General features: G+C 42.5%; 1 protein-coding gene across 1 annotated transcript; it reads right to left on the bottom strand.

The window, feature by feature from the left end:
• Positions 1–54: 54 nt before the first annotated feature.
• On the bottom strand, positions 55–26543 carry LOC311222923 (AN1-type zinc finger protein 5). The gene is made up of 6 exons (XM_084307589.1): positions 26439–26543; positions 24779–24985; positions 24107–24218; positions 8132–8259; positions 6115–6222; positions 55–4166 (listed from the first exon to the last, which is right to left on the bottom strand). The coding sequence occupies exons 2-6, from the start codon at positions 24948–24950 to the stop codon at positions 4018–4020; spliced, it is 669 nt and encodes a 222-aa protein (XP_084163715.1). The 5' UTR covers positions 24951–24985; positions 26439–26543; the 3' UTR covers positions 55–4017.

Raw genomic sequence — 26543 nt, 5'->3', positions numbered from 1 at the left:
AAAAGCAAAAGACAAGGGTTGTGAAAACAATACAAAAGACAAGTGTAAATTTAAAATAAACTTTGTGATTTTATTGTTTTATACTTACTCTTACACATCATACAATCCTAAACTTTAAAAGAAAAAAGAAATTTGAAAAAGAAAAAAACATATCTGGTGGTATTTCTGGGGGACTGGAGTGACTTCCTGCAGCACAGAAATGAAATCTGATGACATTCTAGAACTCCTTTGGTGTCCTTTCCCCCAAACTGTTCATCAAAGATAGAATGAACAAATTCATGATTATTGCCATTCACAGATTAACCAGTTATGCTGCACGAGAAGATTAACCAGATTCAGTCACTCATTGTTAGCTGGTTCATCATCATCTTACCATCAACCAAAAACCTTGCTTGATGTGTAGACAATAAATTATGTTAACTTGTGCTAAAGATAGGGTTGAATACATCACATTTTCATGAAAGCAACAGAAAAAGGGGAACTATATGTATTCATGTCTATGACTGGTCTAGGTACAGATGCCTGAATTGCTGGTGTCAAATCTTTCACCATGAAACACTAAATCTTGAATCTCCCCCCCTAAAAACGGCCAACATCAGAGCTAATTATAGTTTAGTAAGCATGACACTGCGCTACACTGTATGAGCTGTGGTGGTTTACATTCAAACCGCTCACATTTTGAATATATGAGCAGTCAATAGAAAACGGCAACAAGTGTAAACCATGACGACCTCCGAAGTTCCACGTTAGAACACAATCATCCAAAGAATGAATGACGGACTAATTTGAGTTCCTTCGTCTTTAGAAGGACAAGGCTGATGCATTGCGGCCCACGTTCCATTCCAAAACTCGTCCTCCCTCCCGAGAGCCCTCCCTTGTCCAAATCCCTTCACACAGACCTGAAAGTGAAGCCTTGGGCTTCAAGGTGGAAACTAGGAGGCGCTGACATGCCCAGTAAACATTTGTGAAGCAAAGTGAACAAGGGTATTTTGTAGGAGGGAGGGGACACACAATGTTTTGAAATGAAACCCCAAACAGCAAGCAAGGTAGAACTCAGAAAGGGGAAATAATAGAGGGGGCTGGTCTAATCACAAGTAACGTTATCCCTCATTACAAAGAGCACTCTCCCAATGCATCATCACACATCCCATCCATCCCAATATTTTTCTTTTCAAGTGATGCATGAGAGCTAAGGGACCGTAACTGATTCAAATGAGGACCCACAGGACTCCATCTCTTTCTAGCTCAGTGAGCTTTGGGTGTTGGACTGATCCCAGGTAATAGGCAGTCATGGTGTTTGCATGCCAAGTCACTGAGCCACTTAGACCGATCCTGTCCTTTCCTAAGACTTTCTTTTAAAAGGGACTTGTGATCAAGACTTTTCAATTCGCAGATCACAGGAACTGTGGCTGAATACAGGCCAGGAAAACAGGTTACCGTATATATATATATATACTGTATTTAGAAGAGGGCTCACTCAGATCAAACCCGGGTGTTTTGACTGTAGATCAAATCCACACTCTGCCCATTCCTTGTAACCTTTGCTCCGCCTCGTTCAGGAGGTATTTCAAGATCAGGTTCAAGGAAAGGTTACATGGATGATTCGTAGCCTGGATGCAGCCCCTCAAACGGGATCTCCTTGTACATTTCTGGTGGGACAAAGCATTTTCAGCAACATTATCACCCTGTTATTAATAGTCCAACAAGTCCAAAAGGCATGGGTTGGGATCCTGTGTAATCTAGCAAGGTTAAATAAAAAATAGCCTTGGTTAGGGACTTGTTAATGATCTGACCAACTCTGTCCATTACAAAGTCACAGGGTGAGTAACATCGGGCCCGTCCCAAGTCAAACACCAGTTACCCGTCAATACTTTGGACAATATTACGAGTAGTTGTGTTTTAGGGCAGAGTTGCTGAATACGTGCTCACTTGGAAGGAGCTTAGACCAATCTTGCATGACAACATCAGTGGTGTTCAGTAAGCCAATAACACTTTTCTGCTTTGACTAATAATCCACCCCTACTTCATGGAGCAGGAATAACCTGCAAATGAATGAAAGGAAGAAAAAAAAAAAAAAAAAAAAAGGAAAACCGATCAGTGCCGTCTATGGCACTTTCTTTTTTTCTCCTCTTTTGGGTAGTTATGAAAAGCACTTTTATACATGTACTACTATTTTGACCTTGTCCCCGCCCTCCATCCCCCAACTCTATAACCTGGCGACAATCTACATAAGATTATACTATATGAGTAGGAGCCACATGGTATTTACATTTGAAAAATACAGTAGAGTCCCGTTAACTTGAACCTCAGTCAGCCAAGGTTCCAGCCATGCATGTATTGTGCTACTGTAGTGTCTTTTAAAACATTCTTGCTTCGTTTTTCAAACTATGCAGTCGATTACAAGTCGTTTATGTCTGACCGCGCGCGCGCACACACACGCATGCAAATTGGATCTTCCTAGAAGTAGCTGGCTAGTAGCATTCTTCATAGCAAGGACTCTTCTGATTTTGAGCGCATCATAAAAGCACAGCACGCAACACTGAAGTATTGCAACAATATTCACTTCAGCCAAGAGGGAAAGTGTGTGTCTGTGTGTGTCACCATGTAGAGTAATTGCGACCCATTTCAGTTTTCATTCAGCATGTGTCAGTGGTCTGCTGGTGGTTATAAAAAAACATGAGCTTCACCCCGTGCGACTCCCTGCTAAAAAAAATAAAAATCCAATCAATCAATCGAGCAGACAAAAGTTTGAGAATGCCTGCGGTACGGAGATCAACTATGGACTAGAAATGACCCAGATGCTGAACAAAACCGAGTAGGTGTGTGTAGCACATTATTTTGTGCTCTGCAGTTGACACTTCATTTAGTTGTGCTTAAACGTTTTCAAATCCAATATCATGGACATTTTACTGCACAATCTTATTATCATAACGGATTAACCGGACTCTACTCCATCGTATATCAGAGCTTGTATATTTTTTTTCTTCTTCAAATGGTTACATAATCAAGATGGAATTACTTAAATATAATTGAAAGAAGGTATTAAGCACAAATCGTTAACGATTTTGCCGACACATGCTGCCAATCCTCCAGCACAGACCAACCAAATGATAAAAAAATAAATAGAATGCAATCACACAATTCAAGCTAACTACAATATATTAATATAGATCTTCTGATGTCATACGTTCATTAAAACAAAAACAAAAAATACATAATTCAATCACTCAGTTAAGTCAAGGCTCTCGATATTCCCCTGTCCCATCCCACCCCAACTCACCCACTCAAATAAACTGTTCATGCACTCAACATCATGATAAGTCAGTATATCAAAGAGAAACGTTTCTGGAAAATGCAGGGACTGGGGGAGTCCAACATGTTGCGAACCACAGAATAAGGAGGAAGAGAGAGTGAAAATAAGTCTCATTCGACAAGAACTGGACATAATTTTTTTACATCTGGGATCATAATTTATATTCTCAAGACCTCAATAGATCTTGCCGACACATGGTAACTCCCAGTGAGGATCTTTAGCTTTGCTAGCTGTCCTTCTTGACCACTCTCCGTCCTTATCTGGGTCGTGGCCAGCTCTTAAACAGCTTACCCCCCCCCCCCATCTCGTTTTAACTACCTTGCTGGGATTGTATAAAAATAAACCCACAAGTTCCCCCCAAGTTCAGAAACAATAAAAAGGGGTAAAATTAAAAGTCTTCCCTCCCCACACCAAGACTAATGCCCACCAAACCCCCCACTGCTCTCTCCCTGACTCCTGCATATGCACACAAACACACATTTTCGTTCGCACACACACATTCAGTCTCAAAACAGTCACCGGAGGAGAGAGAGGGAGATGCTGATGAAGTGAGCGTCTGGACAGGGGGGCTGTGACCACCTCCACCCCACCCATCGTAGACTACTGTGAACAAATGAAGCCCATTCTATCTGGTATTATCATCCAAGTTGTCATTGTTCCAAATTCACACCGTGCCAGAGAGACTTTTTAATGCACCAAAGTCCTCATAACTTCTGAATCTTCTCTGCCACCACAATGGGGTTCTCCTTGCGTATGCGGGCGGCGGCCGCGCCCCGGTAGTCATAGGGACAGTCGTGTTTGTCAGAGTAGCGGTGAATGGCACAGAAGAGGTTACCACAGCGACAGTCAAAACCTAAGATAAGGAGAGGGGAAAAAACAAGGTTAACTCGACAATAACAATCAGAGCTTGTCCATTTCTTATACAATTTAATAGTTAACAGTGTTCTTCAAATGAAAGGTACAGTGGGTGGAAATGAGAGAGAAAAACAGTAAACAGGCTAAGTCCCAAAAAGTAACTGCTGTTAGCTATTAATTGAGCCAAGGTTCTGGACCGCTTAGCTTAAATGTGCACTAACTGGTCTGTTAAAGTAGAGAGTAGGCACAAGGCTCCAGGAGGCTGTTTTGAGGCTGGCCAGTTCAGCACTGGAGTGCAAGCCAGCAGTACACTGTGAAATGCCTTGGACCGTGAAATGCACCACTAGCCTGCAGTATGTTGCTCTTTACACCAAAGTTGGGTATAGGTAGTGGTGGTGGTGGACTACCATGTACCAAACCATGGATTAGGGAGAGGGTGCTGCTGGGATATATAGGTTACAATGAGGCCTGCGGTAATAAATACTGACCGAACATTAAAAGCATGAACAATGCACAAATATGTGTTTAATTCATACCACAATACAATTTGTCCTGTTTTTCAGCTTAACACTTTGAGTGCCACGGGTTCGGTGCCCCGGAACCCCGTTGCGTGCCACTTCAATGATAGAGCTCTCATATTTGCGAACGCATAAACTATATCTTAAATTATGGCTATGTGTATAATATGGCCGTCGCTCATCAATGACTTGTTTGCAGTCAACATTGTCGAAACAGATTTTTTTTTTAATAATCGGTTAATTTCCATTTTATACCATTTTGAAAAACGCTTGTTTCTTGAAAGTTTCAGAAAATGTCAGAAGATTCTGTGATAATCACCCTTTACTGGAATATACTGGAATACACAAAAAACATTGTCATTTATTTCAGCCTATTTATGAATCGTTTTCAAATAAACGCTAGATTATCGATAGTATATGTGTACTTATGCACGCTAGGGAAGCGGGCTGAAAAATCGATTCTCATTTCCTAATCAGCACACACACACACATACATAGGGCCCACGTTGATATATCTGTGAAAAAAGTTCTGATTATCCCAAGACTGGTAAAATAGATTCCTTACCTCAGATCAGATGTTCTCCAAAAAGATTATTCCAATTCCTGATCGCCATTCCAAATATCGATCGTGTTTATTGATCCAACGCTGGGTACTGGAAACACACATTATCGGCTGTTCTGGTGGTCGGCGATGACTTTGATCGTCTCAGGTTACTTGTCTGACAAGTAAAATGTGGAAGCAGGACTTTTTTTTCTCCATGCGTTTCATTCAATCCAATGGGGTGCAGTACCATCCGGAGAGACGATAGGGGGCGGTATTTTCCCAATGGAGCTCAGAGAGAGTTTGAGTGGTAACGTGAGGCTAGATTGATGAAATATGAATGGAAATCGCTAATAAAAAAAAAAACTATCAAAAACGAGATCTCTCGTCTCTCTGGCACTCAACGGTTGGCATGAAATAACGAGAAATCTCGTCGTTGGCACTCAAAGTGTTAAAAGGGTAGAATCTGTAATGTGATCAAACAACAACCTTTAGGCAAAAGAGCCCCTCTTGGTATTGCGCTTTGTTTCCGTTTTTGTCCGATATGTGGGTTGAGTGGGGACAGGGGATGGGTTGCCAATGCTGGCCACACATCAGGCTCTGCCAAGAGGTCTGGAGAAATCCACAGTATAATAAGTTGCTAAACTACAATCCACAAGTCAGACCAAAACAGAAAAAGTAAACAAAGTGCAATACCAAGCAGGGCTCTTTTGCCTAGAGGTCGCCGTTTGACGGCATTACAGTTTCTACATTTAACATTTGTGGGTAAGGATCAAACGCGTATGAAGCCTAGATGGAACTACTTGATGTTAAATGTATCTTATATAACTACTATCGTATCTTATCCAACAAGAGTTCACAGCTAAAAGAAACCTTCTCTTCCGTACCAGTGAGCCCCACTTTCTTCCGGCAGGTGAAGCAGCGGTTCTTCTTCTTGTTTTTATCAGGGGTCTGGTCTCCGTCAGAAGAAGACTGTGCAGCCTCCCCCACAGGCCCTGGTGCGACACAACAAGCATGAGTCACTTATCCTTAACTCAGCAAATAAGAATAAACTGTTAAACGTCACTAAAACAGGTCAAACAAAACAACATGATAGAGCCTTGTATTTTTCATTTAGTTAAAATCACAAATGGAATCTTGTAATTCCAGTTAAATAATTATATTTACATTTAGTCATTTAGCTAATGAACATCAAACAAATACAGAATGTCAAGGAATTTGTTTCCCCGATATCAGGAAATGATGAACATAACCATGTCTAAACACCATATCAGGTGTATGGGGAGTAGAGCTGTGTCTGTGGAATGCTGTGCGGGTGGTGTTGGTGTGTGTGTGTATCAGTGGAGGTTATTCCATGACAACACGTGAAGCACAAATTCACTCATAATTCAAATTATTATTAATTTACATATATATATATATATATATATTTTTTTTTTTATTATTATTATAATTTTTTTATTGGAAATGTTTTCCTCTATAAAAGAAAATTCCAGTGCATTTTTTTTCTTCAAACAGCTCTGAGCTCTCTGATCAGGCCTGCAGTTAGTAATGGCTAGCTGTCAATCACTCAGGTGCAACTTTCCCTGCACGGGCTGACCTTATGAATATAATAGCCAATCAAAATAGGCTATTAACGTCATCTAAGCCCGGTCTGTGCAATATTGCTCTTGCCATTCACAAACGGGGATTTAATGATTGACAGCCTTGAAATCCAATCAGAGAATGGTGCCAGTTCTGCGGCTCTGCAGTTGCATACTGTTGATTGCTACGCGGAACTGTGGGGCGGCGCCAGTCAGTCAAGTGTAGTAGTTTCGATTCCGTGCGTCAGCTTAGCTAGGCTCGTGGTTCGGTAATAACAAGATATAAGAAGTGTATTCTCAGGAGTTGGAGAGATCAGCACGAGATACTGTACATTACTGACAGTGTTGGATTTGGATTTATATGGAGTCTGGACATACACTTTATCAAGCCCTGCCGGTGTTGCTGACAAAAGCTTCTCAAAGGGTTAACACGACGGCTCGAGGCTCGTTCCAACCTGATGCGCAACCAAACAACAAGTGAGTCTAATGTACTGTTCTGTAGTTACTGAAACTGATTGAATATGGCAAGTCAAGATTCAAGAGGTTTATTATGACATACATGATACACATAAGTGCAGTGAGGTGACGTCTGATATGAGTGAGTGGCGTGATATATCTCTTTCTCTCTCTCTCTTTCTCTCTCCCTGTCTCTCATGCTCCCTCTCTCTCTCTCTCTCTCTCTCCATCTATCTCGCTCTCTCTCTTTCAATATAATAATTTTGTGCTTCACCAAGAAATTTGGTCAGCAACCGCCACTGGTGTGTATGTAACGTTATGCGAGTGTGTGTGCCAGTACGTTTACATCAGAAAATCCATGCGTTTGTTGGGCGATGATAGAGCAATCTTGAAAGCATCTTGAAAGACAGTCAATGATTACTTGAAAGTAATCAATGGAAAAAAGCCTCTAAAATGTGAAGACACTCGGAACTAACTGCCAGACAGATTCCAAATGATTTCTATTGAGATGAGAATATGTGCCAGCATCATACTGTTGAGATACCTATAATGACCGCATTAGGTCCAATTCTTACAACAAAAAAGCCACATTTTGAGGTGTTACACACTTAAGGTAAAAAATATTAAAACCCAAACTAACTAAATTAAGATGGAAATCTTAAATAAGAAAATAAAATGTATTTCACAAGTTTTTTTAAAATTTTTATTAATTAAATAAATAATCTATATAAAATAAAAAGTAGGCTTATTTCCATGTTAGTACTGACATGACAGCCACTCTAAAGCAGGTCTTGGGAGGCAGGTGCACAGTGAATATGATGCGTTTGCCTCGTGTGACCTCTAGGCCAGACGAGTTCAGACGGACCTGTGTTTTTGGATGTGCCCTCCTCCTCGTCCTCCTCAGCCTCGGCTCGATCAGAGTCTACGGCTCCGGCTTCCTGGGAGATGCTCATGGCCGTCATCTGCTGGGTTACTGGGCTGGGGGAGCTGGGACTGACGACACAAATAAAACGCCAATTAAGACAAGCAAGAAACCATTCTCACAGAAATCAGCAGAGACGCACATATACATCTTTCACTGTCGATACGCATTATGTGAAATGAACTCGATACGGAGTACTGCATACAGAACTTCCAAACTTTTATGGCAACGACCGATTGGATACAATCATAAATATTGATACCTAAGGAGTAAATCTCATCAGTGTCAATGAGTTAATAAGCATGTAGCATGCTTGTACCAAGATCTAATAATGCTGGTGATTGACTGTCTTAACGTTACACGTCGTAGAGGCATGCAGGACAAAACTACGCTACGCTCAGAGAGATGGGGCTTGTGTATGTGTGTATTTTGAGAGGCTCGACTACAGTGTGTGACTGTGTGTCACATGTTGCAAACATGTCTAAGAAGAGATCAAAGGTGTGGCTCCATTTTATTAGGCTTGATGCAATATAAGCAAAAAAGGACATTGTTGCCAAGACCGGCAACACAGCGAATGTGATGGAACACTTGAACATGCATGGAATAAATTTAAGAGCAGAAAGTTGCTCCGTCTTCGACTGCATAACGGACCGCAGCCCTCTTCCTCTCCGCATTCAAGTGTGCCTAACGTTACAGAGCTTCCTTCAAAATCTCCACTACCGGATTCCCCCTAATCCCACATTACTGAGGATGGCACTGTGCAGAATTTTATTTCAACATAAAAATGTACATGGTTGTTTACTAACGTTAACGTTACTGTAATGACTTAAACTGGGACCCAGGTAACATTAGATATCGTTTGCGTGTAGCTTTAGCTTGTGGTTATAAATAGCTAGCTAAATCAAAAGCTGAAATGCATCCACCCATCAATCGCATGCCTGATAGACACACACACCTGAAGTCAACTCACTTGATTACACCATGCTTGCACCTCGTCTAAGAAGCTCCATTCTATTCATTTATGCCGCATCCTAGTTAAAAGCCCTCTCTTCCCAGGACTACACATCCCGGGAACCCGTCGCACTGACGGCCATGGGAGGCCAGTATAATCTGGCCCAACACTAGATCAGTCCTCCCCGTGAGATGGGCGCGAGGCCAGGGAGACGCTCCCCTTCCCTGCAGGCGAATGGGAGGCCCCTTTCCTACTCATGGCCTCAGCCTTGGTCTCTCCTGAGGCTCCGGAGATGACAACTACACTCTCCTAGTGCATTCACGCCAAACAGCCAGTATCCTGGCACCTACAGTGACATTTTTAGCTCTACCTCTTACCTTCCTAATGAATACACTTAACCGTATCCCGGTGTCTTGTGTAAGTCTGAACTCATGAATAGAGACATATTTCTGTATAAAAAATGCAGACATCTTCTCACTTCGATTTCTGGCATCTTCCACATTCCTCCTGATAATAGGTTTTAGTATTGAGGAAATTCTCTCAACAGACTTTGTTTTAGCCTGGTATCAGACCGTTATCCAATACAAGTATCAGTGTATCTCTAGGAATTAGCATGATAAATGTAACAGTATCTCTACTGCATGCTTACCATGTGCCATACAGTATTTCATCAGTATTTGGACAGTGATACACCGTTTAATATTTGAGCTCCCTACTTTTACTTCAGATCTGGGAAGAGGAGCGCGCCTGACGCTTCTCCAGCATATAAATGAATGACAGAAAGGAGCTGACAACTCATAAAACATCCGCTGTGGACACATAGCCTAACACATCAAGTGCCGTTCAGCAGGAGGCACTGTGGGCCGTCAGTGCCAACGCTCTGTTCAATGAGATAAATGCCGGTGTTTTGCAGTGCTAAACCTATATTAAATATTATAGCTATGGATTGTCAGTGAGTTTCTTCCGGTCAACATGCAAAAAAAAGAAAATGTTCATCAATACATTTCCGTTTTATAGTTCCAGAGCGATTCTGTGTAATCCCAGGAAACGCAGCCAAACGCTAGATATATGTTTTTTTGTGTTACCAAGGTGCCACACAAGAAACATCAAATGATGGGTAAAAGCAAAGAGCTCTCAAGACCTTCACGATCAGATTGTTGCAAATCATGAAAATAGAATTGGCTAAAGACGTATTTCACAACTTCAGAATCTTCCAATAAGCACCATTGGGGGCATTATCCATAAGTGGAAGCAACATCACTCCATCATCAACCGGCCATGCACAGGTGATCCTCGCAACATTTCTGATCAGGGAGTCAGAAGGATACTTAGAAGAGTAGCCAGAGGGGGCGGTCAGGTGGCGTAATGGAGATTGCGTTCGTCACCAAACCCCGGAGCGGCTAGATTCGCCTGTTTGAATCCAGCTCACAGCTCCGGGGTTGTCACCAGCTTGGCTGGCCGTTCACACTAATACAATTGGCAGTATTAGAGGGTGGGAGAAGCTGGCGGGGTGGGTCCGGGTCGTTGTAAACAGCGACTCCTACAGTTCGGTCGGGGCGCCTGCTAAGCGCGGATAGGACTTGAGTGGGATAGTGTGATCCTTCCACACGCTACGCCCTCTCAATGAGAATCCGCGCTGCCAGGTGAAAAGAAGCGGTTGATTGGCTGGACGTGTGTCGGAGGAAGCACGTGATAGCCTCCACTCTCCCAGACCGACTGTGGGGGGTAAGTGCGCAGCGACCAGGAAGGGGATTGGGAATTGGCATAACGACTAACATTGGGACGGAAGAAAATCGGAGGAAAATGGAGGGGGAAAAAGACCAAAAAAAAAAAAAAAAGAAGACTAGCCAGAGCATGGACCACTAGGAAAGAGCTCTAGAAAGACTTGGAGGCAGCAGGTACAACTGTGACAGAAAGGACCATAGGCAATGCATTCCACCGCCATGGCCTCGGTGTGCACGCTCAGCCCGCAAGACTCTACTACTGAAAAAAAGACATGTTGAAGCTTGTTTAAAGTTTGCCTAACAACATTTGGACAAGCCAGTGAATTACTGGGAGCATGTACTCTGGTCAGATGAGACCAAAATGTTACTTTCTGGCTGTCACACAACACACCATGTTTTTGTTTGGAGGAGAAATGGCAGTGCACATTACCCGAATAACACTACCAACAGTGAAGTTTGGAGGTGGAAGTATCATGGTGTGGGGCTGCTTCTCCTCTCCTGGCAGACTTCATATCATTGAAGGAACAATGAATGGAGCCATGTACAGAGAGATTCTTGAGATGAACCTGCTGCCATCCACCAGGATGCTGAGGATGACACGTGGGTGGACCTTCCACCGTGGCAACAATCCAAAGCATACAGCAAAGGAAACTTGCAGTTGATTTCAGAGAAAGAAAATCAACTTGTTGGAATGGCCCAGTCAATCACCTGACTTAAACCCAATTGAACATTTGTGGAAGCATCTGAAGATCCAGATTCACAAGAGGCCCCTCCGCAATATTCAAGATTTAAAGACAACCGGTGTAGAGGAATGGGCCAAAATCACACCTGAATACTGCAGGTGATTAGTTACATCATACAGAAAGCATCCTTGGAGCTGTCATTACAAACAAAGGCTTCTCCACTAAGTATTGAATACATTTCAGTTAGTGTGTTCAATACCTTTTTCCTATGTCATTCCACTTTATTACACATAACTTTATTTTAACTGTTTTAGTTGATATTTTAAAATTATTTTTAAACGTTTTTAATTTGTTTTACTCTGGTGTTTAAATTTCTGTGAATATTGTTTTTATTATGTACTGTACAATCGTCGTTTCTGTAAATGAGGGAAACCTCAGATGCTTACGATTTTAAATAAAGGTTGAAATGAAAAATGTATGTATGGACTTTAATGTTTAGATTTTTTGTCTGGATTCCCTGAGTTAATACCAAAGTCTGGTGAAAATTTCACTCGAATGGCCACATTGGAAATATATTTACGGGACAAAATGCTGATGTGTTCAATACTTATTTCCCCCATTGTATGTCCTTTCATAGTTTTAACCACATAACATGCACCCGGACATATACGTGCTCACAAGCACTTGTGCGCAAGTCACGGCACTTAGCGAGTGTCTAGCGGCTCAGGCTGCATTTTTCGCAGAACATATAATATACCATTCGAAAGATCTATTTGTTGCCGTTTGAATGCCACCCCACTCGACCAAATCCGTGCCTCGGTTCTCGAGTTACATGACGATATGTCAGGACTCAGGCGAGCGTCTTTTTAGTCAGATGACCACCCCAGACTCCAGACACTCCAGAACTGCCAATCAGCAGATGGTGAAAATGATTGGTCAGCGTTGTAGCCAACGAGTGTAGGTTTCCAACGATACCCCACGTGGGGGGGTGCGGATAAGGGAGGTAGAATAGGTGAAAGTTGACAAGCGAAAACAGGAAGTGAATCAGACTTCAGAATGCACTGTAGTGAGGAAATGGATTTTGGAAAGCCTTTTTTCTTGGCGTCGGTTTTATTCTGACATCTAAGACGTACAGTGAAGGCTGAGAAGTAGCTAGAAAACGATTCTCGCCTTGGCAGACTACACAATTTTCACTCTGGGCTAAAGATCTATTGGTGTAGACTTAGGAATAAAAAATTCTCCATTTACAATCCTGCCCATTTTGCGCAATCATAATTTTAAAGTCGGGACTAGATCTTTCCTCGCAAACGGATACTTGGTCAATTGATGCGAGTTCGGTCACGTATCTTGCGCTCGACCAATAGCAGTTCTCTTTGTTGCGAGGATACGGCCAACAGGCGACAACAAATGACATCCACAGAGTAACGTTATGGACGAAAATGGACAAAAAACACCTTCTAAAGTTCGCAAAAAGGTTTCTAAACAATGTTATATGCATCTCACGTCCGTTCAGAAAGAACGTGTACAAGATTTTACACACGGTGGGATAGATATAGAAACTGCGTCGAACGGTGGCTTAACCTACCAGGCCATAATCATACCATTGCGGAGACATACAAACATTGTTTAGAGATCGATTTGTGTCATAAATGTCATGATATATATCTGTATATCTGTATGTCGTGTATGTCATAAATGTCATGATGAATAAAAAATGGGGGACCCTGATGTAAACAAGACGAAAGTCTCTCTCTGGTCTGCATTCCCTTAACAATTGTGTGTATTAGGGGTGTAAAGGTACACGTATCCGACCCGAACTGTTTCAGTGTGTACCTTACCGTACCGAACGGCTGTGTACCGAATAGGGATGGGTACCGAACCGAAACACGTCGGTACTACCGAGTATCGAATCAAGTGAGAAACCAAAAAAATAAAATAAAAAAAATAACAATATTTTTTATTAATTTTTTTTTTACTTTTTTTTTTTACTTTTTTTTTTTCATGTCAACGTTCACACGCACAATATATGCGTACCTAGGATTTGACTTGATTCAACAACAAAGCAGTCGGAGCAATGACAAGCCGAAAACTGTCGAAATTGTAGTTATTTGAAGTTTGGATTTTTTTTTTACGACTGAGGTAGGTAAATTAAATTTCTTGAGACTAAAGTACCGAAAAAAGGTACCGTTGGGTACCGGTATCGATTCACAGGTACCGGTTCAAATGTGAAAGGTACCCATCCCTAGTACCGAACGAATACAACGGTATGTTAACCACTAACGACCGCCCACCGGGGGCTGTTTTTTTCACAATCTAATATAATTACTATTATTTATTTTTTCTTTACAAGTCGATAATTTCAATATAGAATATTTGTTGACAGCCCTACAAGTACAATTAGTTACTGCACACTACATCACCCCTGAGTGGAACATGGAAAGCCAAACTTCCCCCCACTGTACCGAAAACCCGTACCGAACCGTGACTTCAAAACCGAGGTACATACCGAACCTTGGTTTTTGTGTACCGTTACACCCCTAGTGTGTATTGAGCCGTACTGTATTGTACCCATTCTGCAATCTGTTAAAAGTTTTCAATCAATCAAGATGTGGATACACTATTTGATGCTGTGCTGAGCTGTGTTTTTGTTTACATAACTAGCATTTTAGTTTTCTTCAGATAAGATAAGATATTCCTTTTATTGATCCCCTTGGGGAAATTCAGGCATAGCAGCATGGGGAGGGGGTGGGGAGGTACAGGTGGTCAAAACAAACAGTGTAAACAATATAACAAGTCAATATAATTAACTAACTTAACTGAAATATACAGTATTCACATAAGGTGCAGTATGCATACGGTGGTGTTATTGTCCTTTTTAGGTTCCTAGTAGTTGTAGTTGGATGTCTGGCAGCAGTCCCTGGCCACTGTTGTGGAGCCTGATGGCCGCTGGTATGAACGACTGGTCGAGGCGGTTAGTTGAGTGTCGGGGGGGTGTGAGTCTGTGACTGAACGTGCTTCTCATCTGTATGCCATCTAGTTTTATTGTTTACAGTGATGTTTATGTAGCTCTGCTAGTTCATAGTGATGTTTAAAGTATGTTAGCTTTCAGAATGCTTGTGTTACCCTCACCTCTTCCTCCCCCACACACACTAGGTCCTAGTGACTAGGACAATATAGCTAGCTATGCACCCCTGGGGGAGGGGGGGGGGGGTAACATCCCATAATAGCGATCTTTTTGCCCCAGTGTGATCGCCCAATGCTACGAGGAGACTGGGGTGAGTTTCAGCGTTTTTCTTTACCATTTTCGATACAAACTGCTCTGATCAATATATCACCCATACTACATAAATCATTTAATGTCGGTCATTGAATTATAAACGACCCCCCCCCCCCCCCCCCCCTCCGTTCACCCGCAGATGACCAGTCATGACGTTTAGGACCATGTACAGTTGAAATTTTTAATATAACGTTGATCGGTATCAAACTGCATTTGATCATCTAATATATGCATTTATGCCTATATCCCACGTTCTATGAAATACTGCAGAAAACAATAAAAACATATTTATACTCTAGACGGTATTTTAGTATGAATGTGTGAATGAAAAAGTAAAACGTTCCTACATCCTGAACAATAGATAATTGATGTTGAATGGGCCATAGTAATGTCAATTTAGCAATACAATTAAAAAAGTTATAGCCCTGCAAAGAAGGTGAACATCTCCATAGACAAATAGCGCTGGCAGAGGATGGTTTAGGATGGATATAAGCCCGGCAGAGAATGGGTTAAACAATTCAAATGTATATGATTGGTATACATTATGCTTCATAATGCGTGAAGGAAAGGGGGGGGGGGGTCGTTTATAATTCCTTGATCGTCAGTAACGGCTTTATTTAGTATGGGTTGATATGTTGAGCAATGGTTTGCAGTGAAATGAATAAACAATCGGGCTGAAAATAACGCTATATTCCTCTTACCGTTCGCCGATGAGACTGGAGGAAAAAGATCCCAATTATTTGACGTCGATCTCCTACATCCATTTCCGGTTTGTATGGCGTAATAAACGCCGAAATCATATCGATTATTGCATTTCGAAAGCGATCCAAATGCACTAGAGTGTTTGTCTGGATCCACGTAACAAGATATGACTGCCGGAGGGATTTCCTCGACGCACCGATCGCCACTTCCGGTTTTGGCGAGAGTGTAACTCTCGCCCGACCATCCACCAGGCGGCGGCGGTATTGAGGCGTTGCAATCTCAGACAGGGTGCCGCTGCAGTCCGGAGGGAGGTTGGATGAATTATGAATGCCATGGCGAAAAAAATCAATATTGATCCCAAAAACGATTGACGCCGTTGTTGGCGTTCAACGCATGGCGGGCAATAACGACTTACGCCGTGTTTGGCGATCAATGTGTTAACACTTTCAATGCCAACGACGAGATAACTCGTTTGTTCATGCCGACCATTCATTGCCAACGGCGAGAGATCTCGTTTAAAAAAATTAATTATTAGCGATTTGAATTCATATTTCATCAATCTAGCCTCACGTTAGTGGTGCAAACTCTCTCTGAGCTCCATTGGGAAAATACCGCACCCTATCGTCTCTCCCTGTGGTACTGCACCCCTTTGGAATGGATTGAATGAAACGCATGAAAAAAAAATCCTGCTTTCTCTTTTTACCTCTCAGACAAGTCACTCGAGACGATTGGATTCATTGCCGAGCCCCAGAACAGCGTTGGAAGAATTGGAATTATCTTTTTTGATTTGGATCTGAGGTAAGGAATCTATTTTGACCAGTCTTAGGATAATCAGAGCTTTTTTCACAGAGATATCAACGTGTGCCCTATGTGTGTGTGTGTGTGCGTGTGTGTGCTGATCAGGAAATGAGATAATCGATTTTTCAGCCCGCTTCTATAGCGTGCATAAGTACACATACTATCGATAATCTAGCGTTTATTTGAAAACGATTCACAACTAGGCCGAAAAATGACAACGTTTTTTGTGTATTCCAGAATATTCCAGTAAAGGGTGTTTATCACAGAATCTTTATATTTTCCTGAAACTTTCAAAAAACGAGCATTTTTCAAAATGGTATAAAACGTAAATGAACCGATTAAAAAACAATCCGTTTCGACAATGTTGACTGCAAACAAGTCATTGATAAAGGACGGCCAGATTAGACACAGCCATAATTTAAGATGTAGTTTATGCGTTCGCAAATATGAGAGCGCTATCATTGAAGTGGGTGGTGGCACGCAAGCACTAAATCGAAAAACGTATATATGTTTTTGGATTGTTTTTCCTTTTTTTCGATTTTAATAATCTATTCAATGTCACAGACATGTATGTTGCCGTTAAAAGGCATACTGGGACCCCGAGGGTGCAGTACCGGCCAGATGGCAGTATCGAGAGTGCAGTAAACCCTGTTCCAGACCGGGTGTTACGTTTAAACCACTCCGGGCGCAGTTTTTTAGTACAGGGAAGCCTAGGGCTTCACTCGATCGCATTGAATCGTCTTCGGGACAATCGATGCATGTGTTGTGATGTATTATGGACCAGATGGACATGAGGGCCCTATTCCCTGTACCTGGTTCAACTAAGTCGATCAAAAGTTCCATTAGAGTGGGCAGCTGGGTGGCGCAGCGGACTAAGCGCTCGTCACCAACGCGTGAGACACTGGTATCGAATCCGGCTGTCAGCGTTGCCTCCGGCTTGGCCGGCCGTCATACTGGCTCAATTGGCAGAGTCAGCGGGAAGGAAGCCGGCAGGTGGTAATCTGGTCGTTGTAAACAGCGACTCGTACAGGTCGGTCAGGGCGCCTGCACAGCGAGGAAGGGAGATGGTGAGGGTAGTGTGAGCCTCCCACACGTTACACCTCACCAATGAGAGTCCGTGCTGGCAGGCGAAAAGAAGTAGCTGGCTGACTCTGCATGTATCGGAGGGGACATGTGACTATCAACCCTCCCTAGACCGACCAGTGGGGGGCACATGCGAGCACAGGAAGGGGAGGGTGGAATTGGCATGACTAAATTGGGATGGGAGAAAAACACAGAAAAACAGGAGAAAAAGAAAAAAGCCAGATTCAATTAAACCGATGTTTGAATCCAGGCTTTCCCTGTTTCTAACGCATTGCTTGATTGATTGATTGAAAACTTTATTAACAGATTGCAGAATGGGTACAATACAGTACGGCTCAATAGCCTCGCTGACAAGTTAAATGCATAATAATTTTAAGTCCCTCATTACCCCAATCAATCAGATTATATTTCTTTAAATGTGCCTGCTGGCAGTAGCCTTAACACATTGGCGGCCATTTAGATGCGTCTAAAATCACTGTGTCACACACATATGTAAACAGACTTGCAGTCCGTGGGGCTGTTTGTAGAGCTAAATCTATACTTTATAGTATTGCTATCTGTCCATTCTCATTGTCAATTGAGTCCATAAACCGTCCCTTCAAAATTAAAGAAATAATTTTTTCATCAATACGTTCTCATTTTATAGCGCTGTGAATATAAGCGTTATACGGGATTTGGTCTAGTATATTTCCTGGAAGGCTGGATAAAGGGCTAATAGCTACTAACGTTATATCCAATGGCATTTCGGTTATACAGAAGCTACAGTTAAAACTCAAACTGCATATGATCGGTACGATCCTCAAGCATGAATGCATGGAAGGGGGGGGGGGGGGGGGGGGGCGTCGTTTCTGATTATTGATTACCAATAACCGTGTTCGTCTCAGTAGCTACATACGCTGATCGGCTGGTTGAGTATCATAACAAGCTCTGATCAGCATGTAATTTACGTGAAAAAGATCTTACCATGAGCCGGTTGGATCCCCCACACCATTTCCCAGTTATCGATCGCCATCTGGTAGATCGATATGTCCATTGGCTGATGATAAATTCCTTTACTGCATCGTGAAATCCGCGATCCAAAACGTATTCCGTGCAACAGGCAATAGCGATCGCTTCAGGCGAGTAGAAAACTACATTGGAAATCCAGAAAAAAAATTCTGCCACAGGGAACACTGCATTATCGATACAGCGCCCCTAAGAGGATCTGGCCGGTAATGCACTTTTTCGAATTCAAAGAGTAGGGTACATCTGCAGTGCAGCTCGGCGACCTTGAATAGGTTATTAAAATGGAATAAAAGCCAAAACAACCTTGCCACGGAGATATCCGTGGTTGGTCCCTTAAGCATGGATTCGAAACACGGATATATATGTGGCCCGTCCCGAATGTGTTAATGGAATGAATAATCGAATGAGATCTTGCCAGCGAAAATAATTAGTTCAACTCTTTCAGAATAAGTAGATACAAAAACAAGCCCAAAGAGTATATCTAATTGATAGGAATGAATGCTTATGAGGATATCTATACTGTATGTGCTTAGGTATCATGTACTATATAAATACATGGTTCCCAAAGTTTAAGGCGCAACCCCCGAAATAACATGTCAGAGAGGCTTGGATCTATACAGTTTCACTATTAATCAGGTTTTAATCTGTTTCGGACATCATCCATACATGCATTGAATTGATACCAGTGACACCAGTCATGTTCATCAACCTCTTGTTCATCATCAGATAACAGTGCTTGAACAGATAAATGCATTTTCTCAAATTCATTCATCAAAACGTCAAAGGCTTGCAATTGCTCATTCATTTTCTGAAGTCACGTCCATGTCATCAAATCCGTCAAACAGCGCATAATCCCAGTTACAATATCACAATAACGTGTGAGTGACAGTGATACAATTCACAAATTCAGATTCGTCGTAATTCACATCCACAATCCACGCATAAAGACGCTTCAATTTATGCTTGAATGAAACACAATCCGGGCGCTCCGTTAAGCAAATACATCCACAGCGGAGAATATGAAACGAATCAGAGCCAAACGCCCGATAGGTTTCATTCATAAAAAATATCCCTGCGGGATTCACATTTGTAATGCTCCGTTATTAAAATAACCACATAGTGTGTGTCGCGACTCGCGAGCGCCGTATCCGTATAACTATGATGTGCATTATTTAGGACAAAGTAAATCCATAGGCTGAATATGATTTATTATCAGCATTTTAGGTCTATTATTTTACATTTGAAAAGCCCCCTCTAGAAAAACGAAGCACAAAAACATAATTCAGAATGGTATACTATAATGGGATCTAGACTGTGAGGAAGGGAGCTGGCATTTCTTTTTGCGAGGGCGTGGCCAGGTTATCCAGCTAACTCTGAACTAAACCCTGCGCTGGACCAGGTTCAAACTTTCTGATCTGTTGCCATAGTGATTTAGACAATCGCGCGTCGGGGAACCGAAAGATCTGGCTTATGTCAAGTTATCCTCAAAATTATCCGGCTAACTCAGTTAGCCAGGTACGAGGAACAGGGCCCAGATGGCGATCAAACAATTGGAATATTCTTTTTGGAATAGCCCCGACCACAGGTAAGGACTATCTGATGTCAATTTCAGCTTGATCCAACAATGTTTTCATACCGATCCAGCTGATCCGGCGTGTGTTGTGGTAATAACGAATGCAGTTACTGGCAATCAAAGCATCAGAAACGACCCCCCCCCCCCCCCCCCTTCATGCATTCATGATGAAACATAATACCTATTATATACATTTGATTTGGAAATAGTAGCGTGTCCAGGGACGAAACGCCAATGCTTTTAGTAGAATTCACCTTGCGCCCTATAACCAGCCTCCCAGGAATTAGCGCGGATCTTTCCGAAATTATACTTATATTCACCACGGCATAACGCGCGAACGTATGACATTTCTTATTCTTTTTTGCATCTTGGACAGAAGATAGTTACGGTCAAATGATAGTATTGTATCCATAGCTATAATATAGAATATAGATATAGCTCTACTAGGGATGCCCCGATCGATCGGCCAGCGATCGGTATCGGCCGATATTCAGTATAAATATGAGATTGGTGAATTCCGATGTTTTATTTTCACCGGTCGTGAAAACCGATCGAAAACATGATCCAATTCTCAGCAGAGTTCTCACTCGCTGACTTCTCTCTCAGGCACACTCTGCTGCTGCTGCTGCAGCACACTGCCCCTCCCCCTCCCAGACCCCTCATGTCAACAAGCTCCGGCAATAGTCTAGTGCAGTGGTGCCCAACCAGTCGATCGCGATCGACAGGTAGATCGTGGGCTGATTTCAAGTAGATCTTGATTAATAAAATTTGATTATAAAAAAAAAAAAAAAAAACTAACTACAATAAGCAATGCTGTTTGTTATTTAAGATGAGGTCGGACTCGACACTGACAGATTTGTGTTCATTATGCTGCTTTTATAAAGCCTCAAATGACTGCTTACAATATACAATTTTGGCTGGTAGCTCTCGGGCTAGGTGGTAAATAAAAAAGTAGATCTTGGTTCAAAAAAGGTTGGCCACCCCTGGTCTAGTGCATGAGCAGCTCCGTGAGCTAACGTTAGCTACCTAGCTAATGTTACTGTTTAAACAAAATGACCCGGTCAACTATTCACTTTTAGTTTAATACATGAGGCATAGTCTAACGTTATCTAGCTGGCTAGCTACTGATATCAACAAATGCTCAGGCAATAGTCTAGTGCAGGGGTGGCCAACCAGTCAGAGACTAAGAGCCACAAAAAATACTGTGGTACCACAAAGAGCCACACCATATACCAGCGTTTCTCAACCTTTTTTTTCAGTCACGGCACCCTTCATGTGTTTATAGGTCTCACCCTCTGAAGTTACTAATGTCTTTTTTATTTGGGCCTCACAGGGTTAAAAGTACCCTGTGAGACCCACGGTTGCAAAATTACAGAATCATCTGAAGAAAACTAGAATGCTAGTTATGTAAACAAAAACACAGCTAAACTGTCTCAGCACAGCATCAAATAGTGTATCCACATCTTGATTGATTGAAAACTTTATTAACAGATTGCAGAATGGGTACAATACAGTATAAGATAAGATAAGATAAGATATTCCTTTATTGATCCCCTTGGGGAAATTCAGGCATCATAGCAGCATGGGGGAAGGGGGGGGGGGGTACAGGTAGTAAAAACAACACAAGCAGTGTAAACAAATAGGTCAATATAATTTACTATCTAACTAACTGAAAAATATATTCACAGTATTCACAGTGTCATATAAGGTGCAGTATGGCTCAATACACACAATTGTTAAGGGGATGCAGACCAGAGAGAAACTTTCGTCTTGTTTACATCAGGGTCCCCCATTTTTAATTCATCATGACATTTATGACATACACAACATACAGATATACAGATATATATCATGACATTTATGACACAAATCGATCTCTAAACAATGTTTGTATGTCTCCGCAATGGTATGATTCAGGCCTGGTAGGTTAAGCCACCGTTCGACACAGTTTCTATATCTATCCCACCGTGTCTGTGTAAAATTTCTTTCTGAACGGACGTGAGATGCATATAACATTGTTTAGAAACCTTTTTGCAAACTTTAGAAGGTGTTTTTTGTCCATTTTCGTCCGTAACGTTACTCTGTGGATGTAATTTGTTGTCACCAGACGGCCGTATCCTTGCAACAAAGAGCTGCTATTGGTCGAGCGCAAGATACGTGACCGAATGCGGACCAATTACGTCAAATAAAACTCTGTGGTGACCAAGTATCCGTTCGCGAGGAAAGATCTAGTCCCGACTTTTTAATTATGACTGCGCAAAACAGGCAGGATTGTAAATGGAGAACTTTTTATTCCTAAATCTACACCAATATATCTTTCACCCAGAGTGAAAATTGAGTAGTCCGCAGTGGTGGGGACAGGATGAAACGATACAGCCTTCACCTTACGGCCTAATCTCTCAAAGACTCATTTCTGAGCGGATTTTTATAAAATTTGGACCTGTACTACATAAGCTCATACCTCTATGCTGAAATATTGGAATATGGAATGTTGCAACCACTAAAGAAAATTGTGAGTACACAAGTTCAACTCAAGTTCAGACCTCTGTTACTCTATTTCATTAGCACTAAAAGAGATTTTCCTTTTTTGCATTAGTAACTTCAGAATGTTATGCAGTCCTCAAGTTCAAGTTAAAAAAGGCCACTTTTCAGGGTGCCTGTTAACACTTTGAATGCCCATCACGAGATATCTCGGGTTATCAGCCCGCGGGTTGAATGCCCATCATGAGAATTCTCGTTTTATTTTTTTATTAGCGATCTGAAATCAACCGAGTCTACCATTGGTAACCCTGCCCCGCCAGGCGCTCAGATGTGAAAAAAGCGCCCCCTATGTCTCCCAGATGGTAATGCACCCTTTTGGATTGGACTCAATGAAAATGGATGAGAAAAAAAAACTCCGGAATCCACATTTTACTTCTCACGCATGTAACCGGAGCCGATCAGATTCATTCTGGACCCTCAGCACAGCGTGTAATATGTGTTTTACAGTATACACGTTGGATCAATAAAAGGATCGATTTTTGGAATGGCGTTCAGGAATTGGAATAATCCATTTGGATACCATCTGATCTCAGGTAAGGAATCTATTTTACCAGTCTTAGGATAATCAGACCCGTTTTCACTGAGATATAAGCTTTTCCTCTATATGTTGATATGGCTGTTTGACTGTAAGAGCGATCAGGAACTGAGAGAATCGATGTTCAGCTTGCGGCACCAGCGTGCACACGTACACATATACTATCGATAATCTAGCGTTTATTTGAAAACGATTCATAAATAGGCCGAAAAATTACAACGTTCTAGAATATTACAGTACAGGGCGATTATCATGGAATATTTTTTTTTCTTCTTGAAAACGAGGGCTTTTCAAAATGCTATAAAACGGAAATGAACTGATAAAAAAACAATCCGCTTCGACAATGTTGACTGGAAATGAGTCATTGATAAGCGACAGGCAGATTAGACACATAGCCATAATTTAAAACATAGATTAGGCGATATTAATGCTAACATTGAAGTAGATGGTGGGCATTCAAGCACTAAATGTGCTGGGCACTGAAAGTGTTAAGAGGTTAAATACATATTTGTCTGCTTTTGAGGATTCTTTTTGACTGTTTTGCAGTTCCCCTGTGGATTGAGAGAGCTGCAGCCTGAAAAACACAACTCGCTCACTCACAGGATGTTGACTGCATGAATATTTCAGTCTGCATTCTCACCTTCCAGCCGGTTTTTTTATTACCGTTTTAAAAATCCCTGTCTCTGGAATGGACAACAAGTCTTTGAGCTAGCAAGCTACACGCTCATGAAGCAAACATTCCTCCCCCAACACTATTTTGCAAGGTGCTCGTACGCAATGATAATGCCGTTGTGCCAGACATTTCTCCTGCGCTAAAACACAGTGTGGAGATACATCTGGCAACGTGAGATTATAGCAGACAATAGATACGACACATGTCATGGCTTGGGGCATCAGTATGGCTTGAATGGGGCACGAGTGATTCTCATTTAACATGCAGATTATTTTTTACACACTACACGCTCACACAGAACAGTTAATACTTGCTGTAAGGATTTAGTATGTGCTTAACACTATTTGGAGGACAGAACACACATCAACATACCTGGGCGTCCTTTCCTTTGGTGGGGTTCCCACCCCCTCTGTGCTGGGTTCCGACGACGTGCTCTCCACAGACACACAAGCTGCTCCCGGGGACCCTACAGGCGATGTAGCAGCTGTGTGGAATAAGATGCAACACACATTTTAATATCCCACACAAGTCAGCAGCTACGCTCATGGCCCTGAACATGGATGACCTTGCACATATATTTCATTATAACTAGTGCAGTGGCCCGTTCAAAACAGGCCGATTGCTTGGCCCCCGGTACCGCTGCTTGCGGCGTTTTCGAGAACCGATCATCTGACCGACTTTACACTCTGCACTGCACCTACTTGAGCCCCCGGCAATACGTGTGAAGTCAATCGGATGAACGGTTCGAGTAAAATCAAAGGACAGACATACTGTCTGAGACTCCTTCCATTTTAGTTTGATGTCACATGATATACTCAGTGCCTTCATTCGACTACCTTGAACAGATGCGTTACGAGTCAGTGCATAAATCAGTCACTGGTTTTCTCCAGCCGCCTTCAGTAGATTCACGTACCCCTGTACCACACCCAGCTCCTTTTTGGGTCACCTCTCAACCGTGTTCATAGCTTCGTTACCTCTTAACAAGCCCATACCCATTACACCCCGCCCCCCCTTCTTTTTTTTGTAGGTCACCCCTCTTCCTACCTTTCTCTCCCGGGGGGCTGGATCGCCCCCCTCCCTGTTGTCTCTGCAGGTGTTCCTTGTAGCAGACCGAGCACATGCCGTTGGTGCGAGGGTTACCATAGAAACCGCATCCCATAGTGCAAAGCATTGGCACCTGTGTCTGATTGGTCTCCTGAGCCATGCTCTCTGACATTGAGGGGGGGGTAAAGGGGATGGGAGAGGATATACCTGAAAATCGGGGTTGGAAGAGTTAGTAAAAACTATCATTAGTGCCCATTTGATTACATTACACATTGGCTAAAAGAGCTTCGAGAGACTGGCATCAATCAATCAAGCATTGGTGCGTGATAGTTTTCTTTCTTACTGGTGTAAAAATAAACATGTCTGGGTGCTGTGAATATGTATAGAGGGTTATTGCCAAATTACAATGTCACTTTTTTTTGGAACGGGATAAAAACCATCCAAATGTGGGCGTTCTCCCATCTACCATCATCACAATGCCATATAAGCAGGATTGGACTTTGCCACACTAAACTGGGATTGGAATTCACAACACTTTCTTCACAAAAGGCTCAAAGAAAAACAGTGTCGTTAGAATGCTCTCAACGGGGTTGTCAAAACTGTAAAGAAAGATGATCACTTGAAATCGTCACTTGCCCTTTGAGTGCAACGTGAAACATGCATGAGGAAAGTCTCCCCTGGAGTCATTACTACTCAGTCAGGTCATCCCCCTGGAGTCATTACTACTCAGTCAATACTACTCAGTCAGGTCATCCTCTGGAGTCATTACTACTCAGTCAGGTCATCCTCTGGAGTCATTACTACTCAGTCAGGTCATCCTCTGGAGTCATTACTACTCAGTCAGCTCATCCCCTGGACTCAGTCATTACTACTCAGTCAGGTCATCCCCTGGACTCAGACATTACTACTCAGTCAGGTCATCCCCTGGACTCAGTCAGGTCATCGTAGAACTGTCCAAAACTACGTGGAAAGCTAGCATTAGAAGTCAAGGGGTTTCAACCACCATGGACAGTCACTGTTATTTGCCACATTTACATATTTAGTAACGTTGACGTTAGACGACTGCTTGTTATGTTATACATTGCCTACATAGCTCGCAGCGAGATGTTTTGATCCGGGACCAGCAAACTTTCAAACAAAAGGAACAAGGCGCAGAAATGTCTGCACAAGTCTGAGCATGAGAAATCAAACAAAAGACGCGTTATTAGCCGTCCATCTAAAACTCGCTTGCTCGCTGAGGAGCGGGCTGGTTAACACAGAGTAGAGCTGGTTGTCAGCCAGGTTTAGTTTGTCCGCAGCCGAAAACAATCGCGTCCTCTGCTCGACTCAAAGCCAAGTGTCGCGTTAACGCCGTTAGCCCACTGGCTAGCTGCTCGACTTGTTGTGACTGACACTACAATGTGATAATAAAGTGGCACAGAACCAGCTTGCCAAAATACCATCACAGAGAAAAACAAGCTAATGCCAAACCACGGGTGGTTACCAAGCGCAACCACACTTTGTTTTTTCCAAAACGACCGAACACTAGCTGGCTAACGTTAGCTAGCCCAGATAATCGGCTAGCCCAAAACGGTGCGCATCCCGTCACAGTCCTGGTCGGTTTAAAACGGCGTACGCAAACTAGCCTTCTTTCACAACTAAGTTAGTTCAAAACAAATACCTGAAATACAAAGTCTCGAGGGCTGTCGACGACCTTGGTCTTCAGAAATGTACAAGTAATCTGTCCCCTCCGATGCGCGCGGCCTCCCACCCAGCGCTAGCTCCC

This window comes from Notolepis coatsorum (assembly GCF_963971535.1).
Source record: "Notolepis coatsorum genome assembly, chromosome: 2".
In the NCBI taxonomy this organism is placed as follows: domain Eukaryota; kingdom Metazoa; phylum Chordata; class Actinopteri; order Aulopiformes; family Paralepididae; genus Notolepis; species Notolepis coatsorum.
The sequence above is the reverse complement of the archived record's forward strand: the minus strand, read 5'-3'. Positions and strand labels throughout refer to the sequence as shown.

Coding starts and splice junctions, on each gene's coding strand:
- LOC311222923 (XM_084307589.1), bottom strand. CDS start 24,950: ATGTCAGAGAGCATGGCTCAGGAGACCAATCAGACACAGGTGCCAATG. Junction 24,219..24,778: donor CAGCCCCCCGGGAGAGAAAG/GTAGGAAGAGGG, acceptor TATTCCACACAG/CTGCTACATCGCCTGTAGGG. Junction 4,167..6,114: donor GAAGAAAGTGGGGCTCACTG/GTACGGAAGAGA, acceptor TCCTTATCTTAG/GTTTTGACTGTCGCTGTGGT.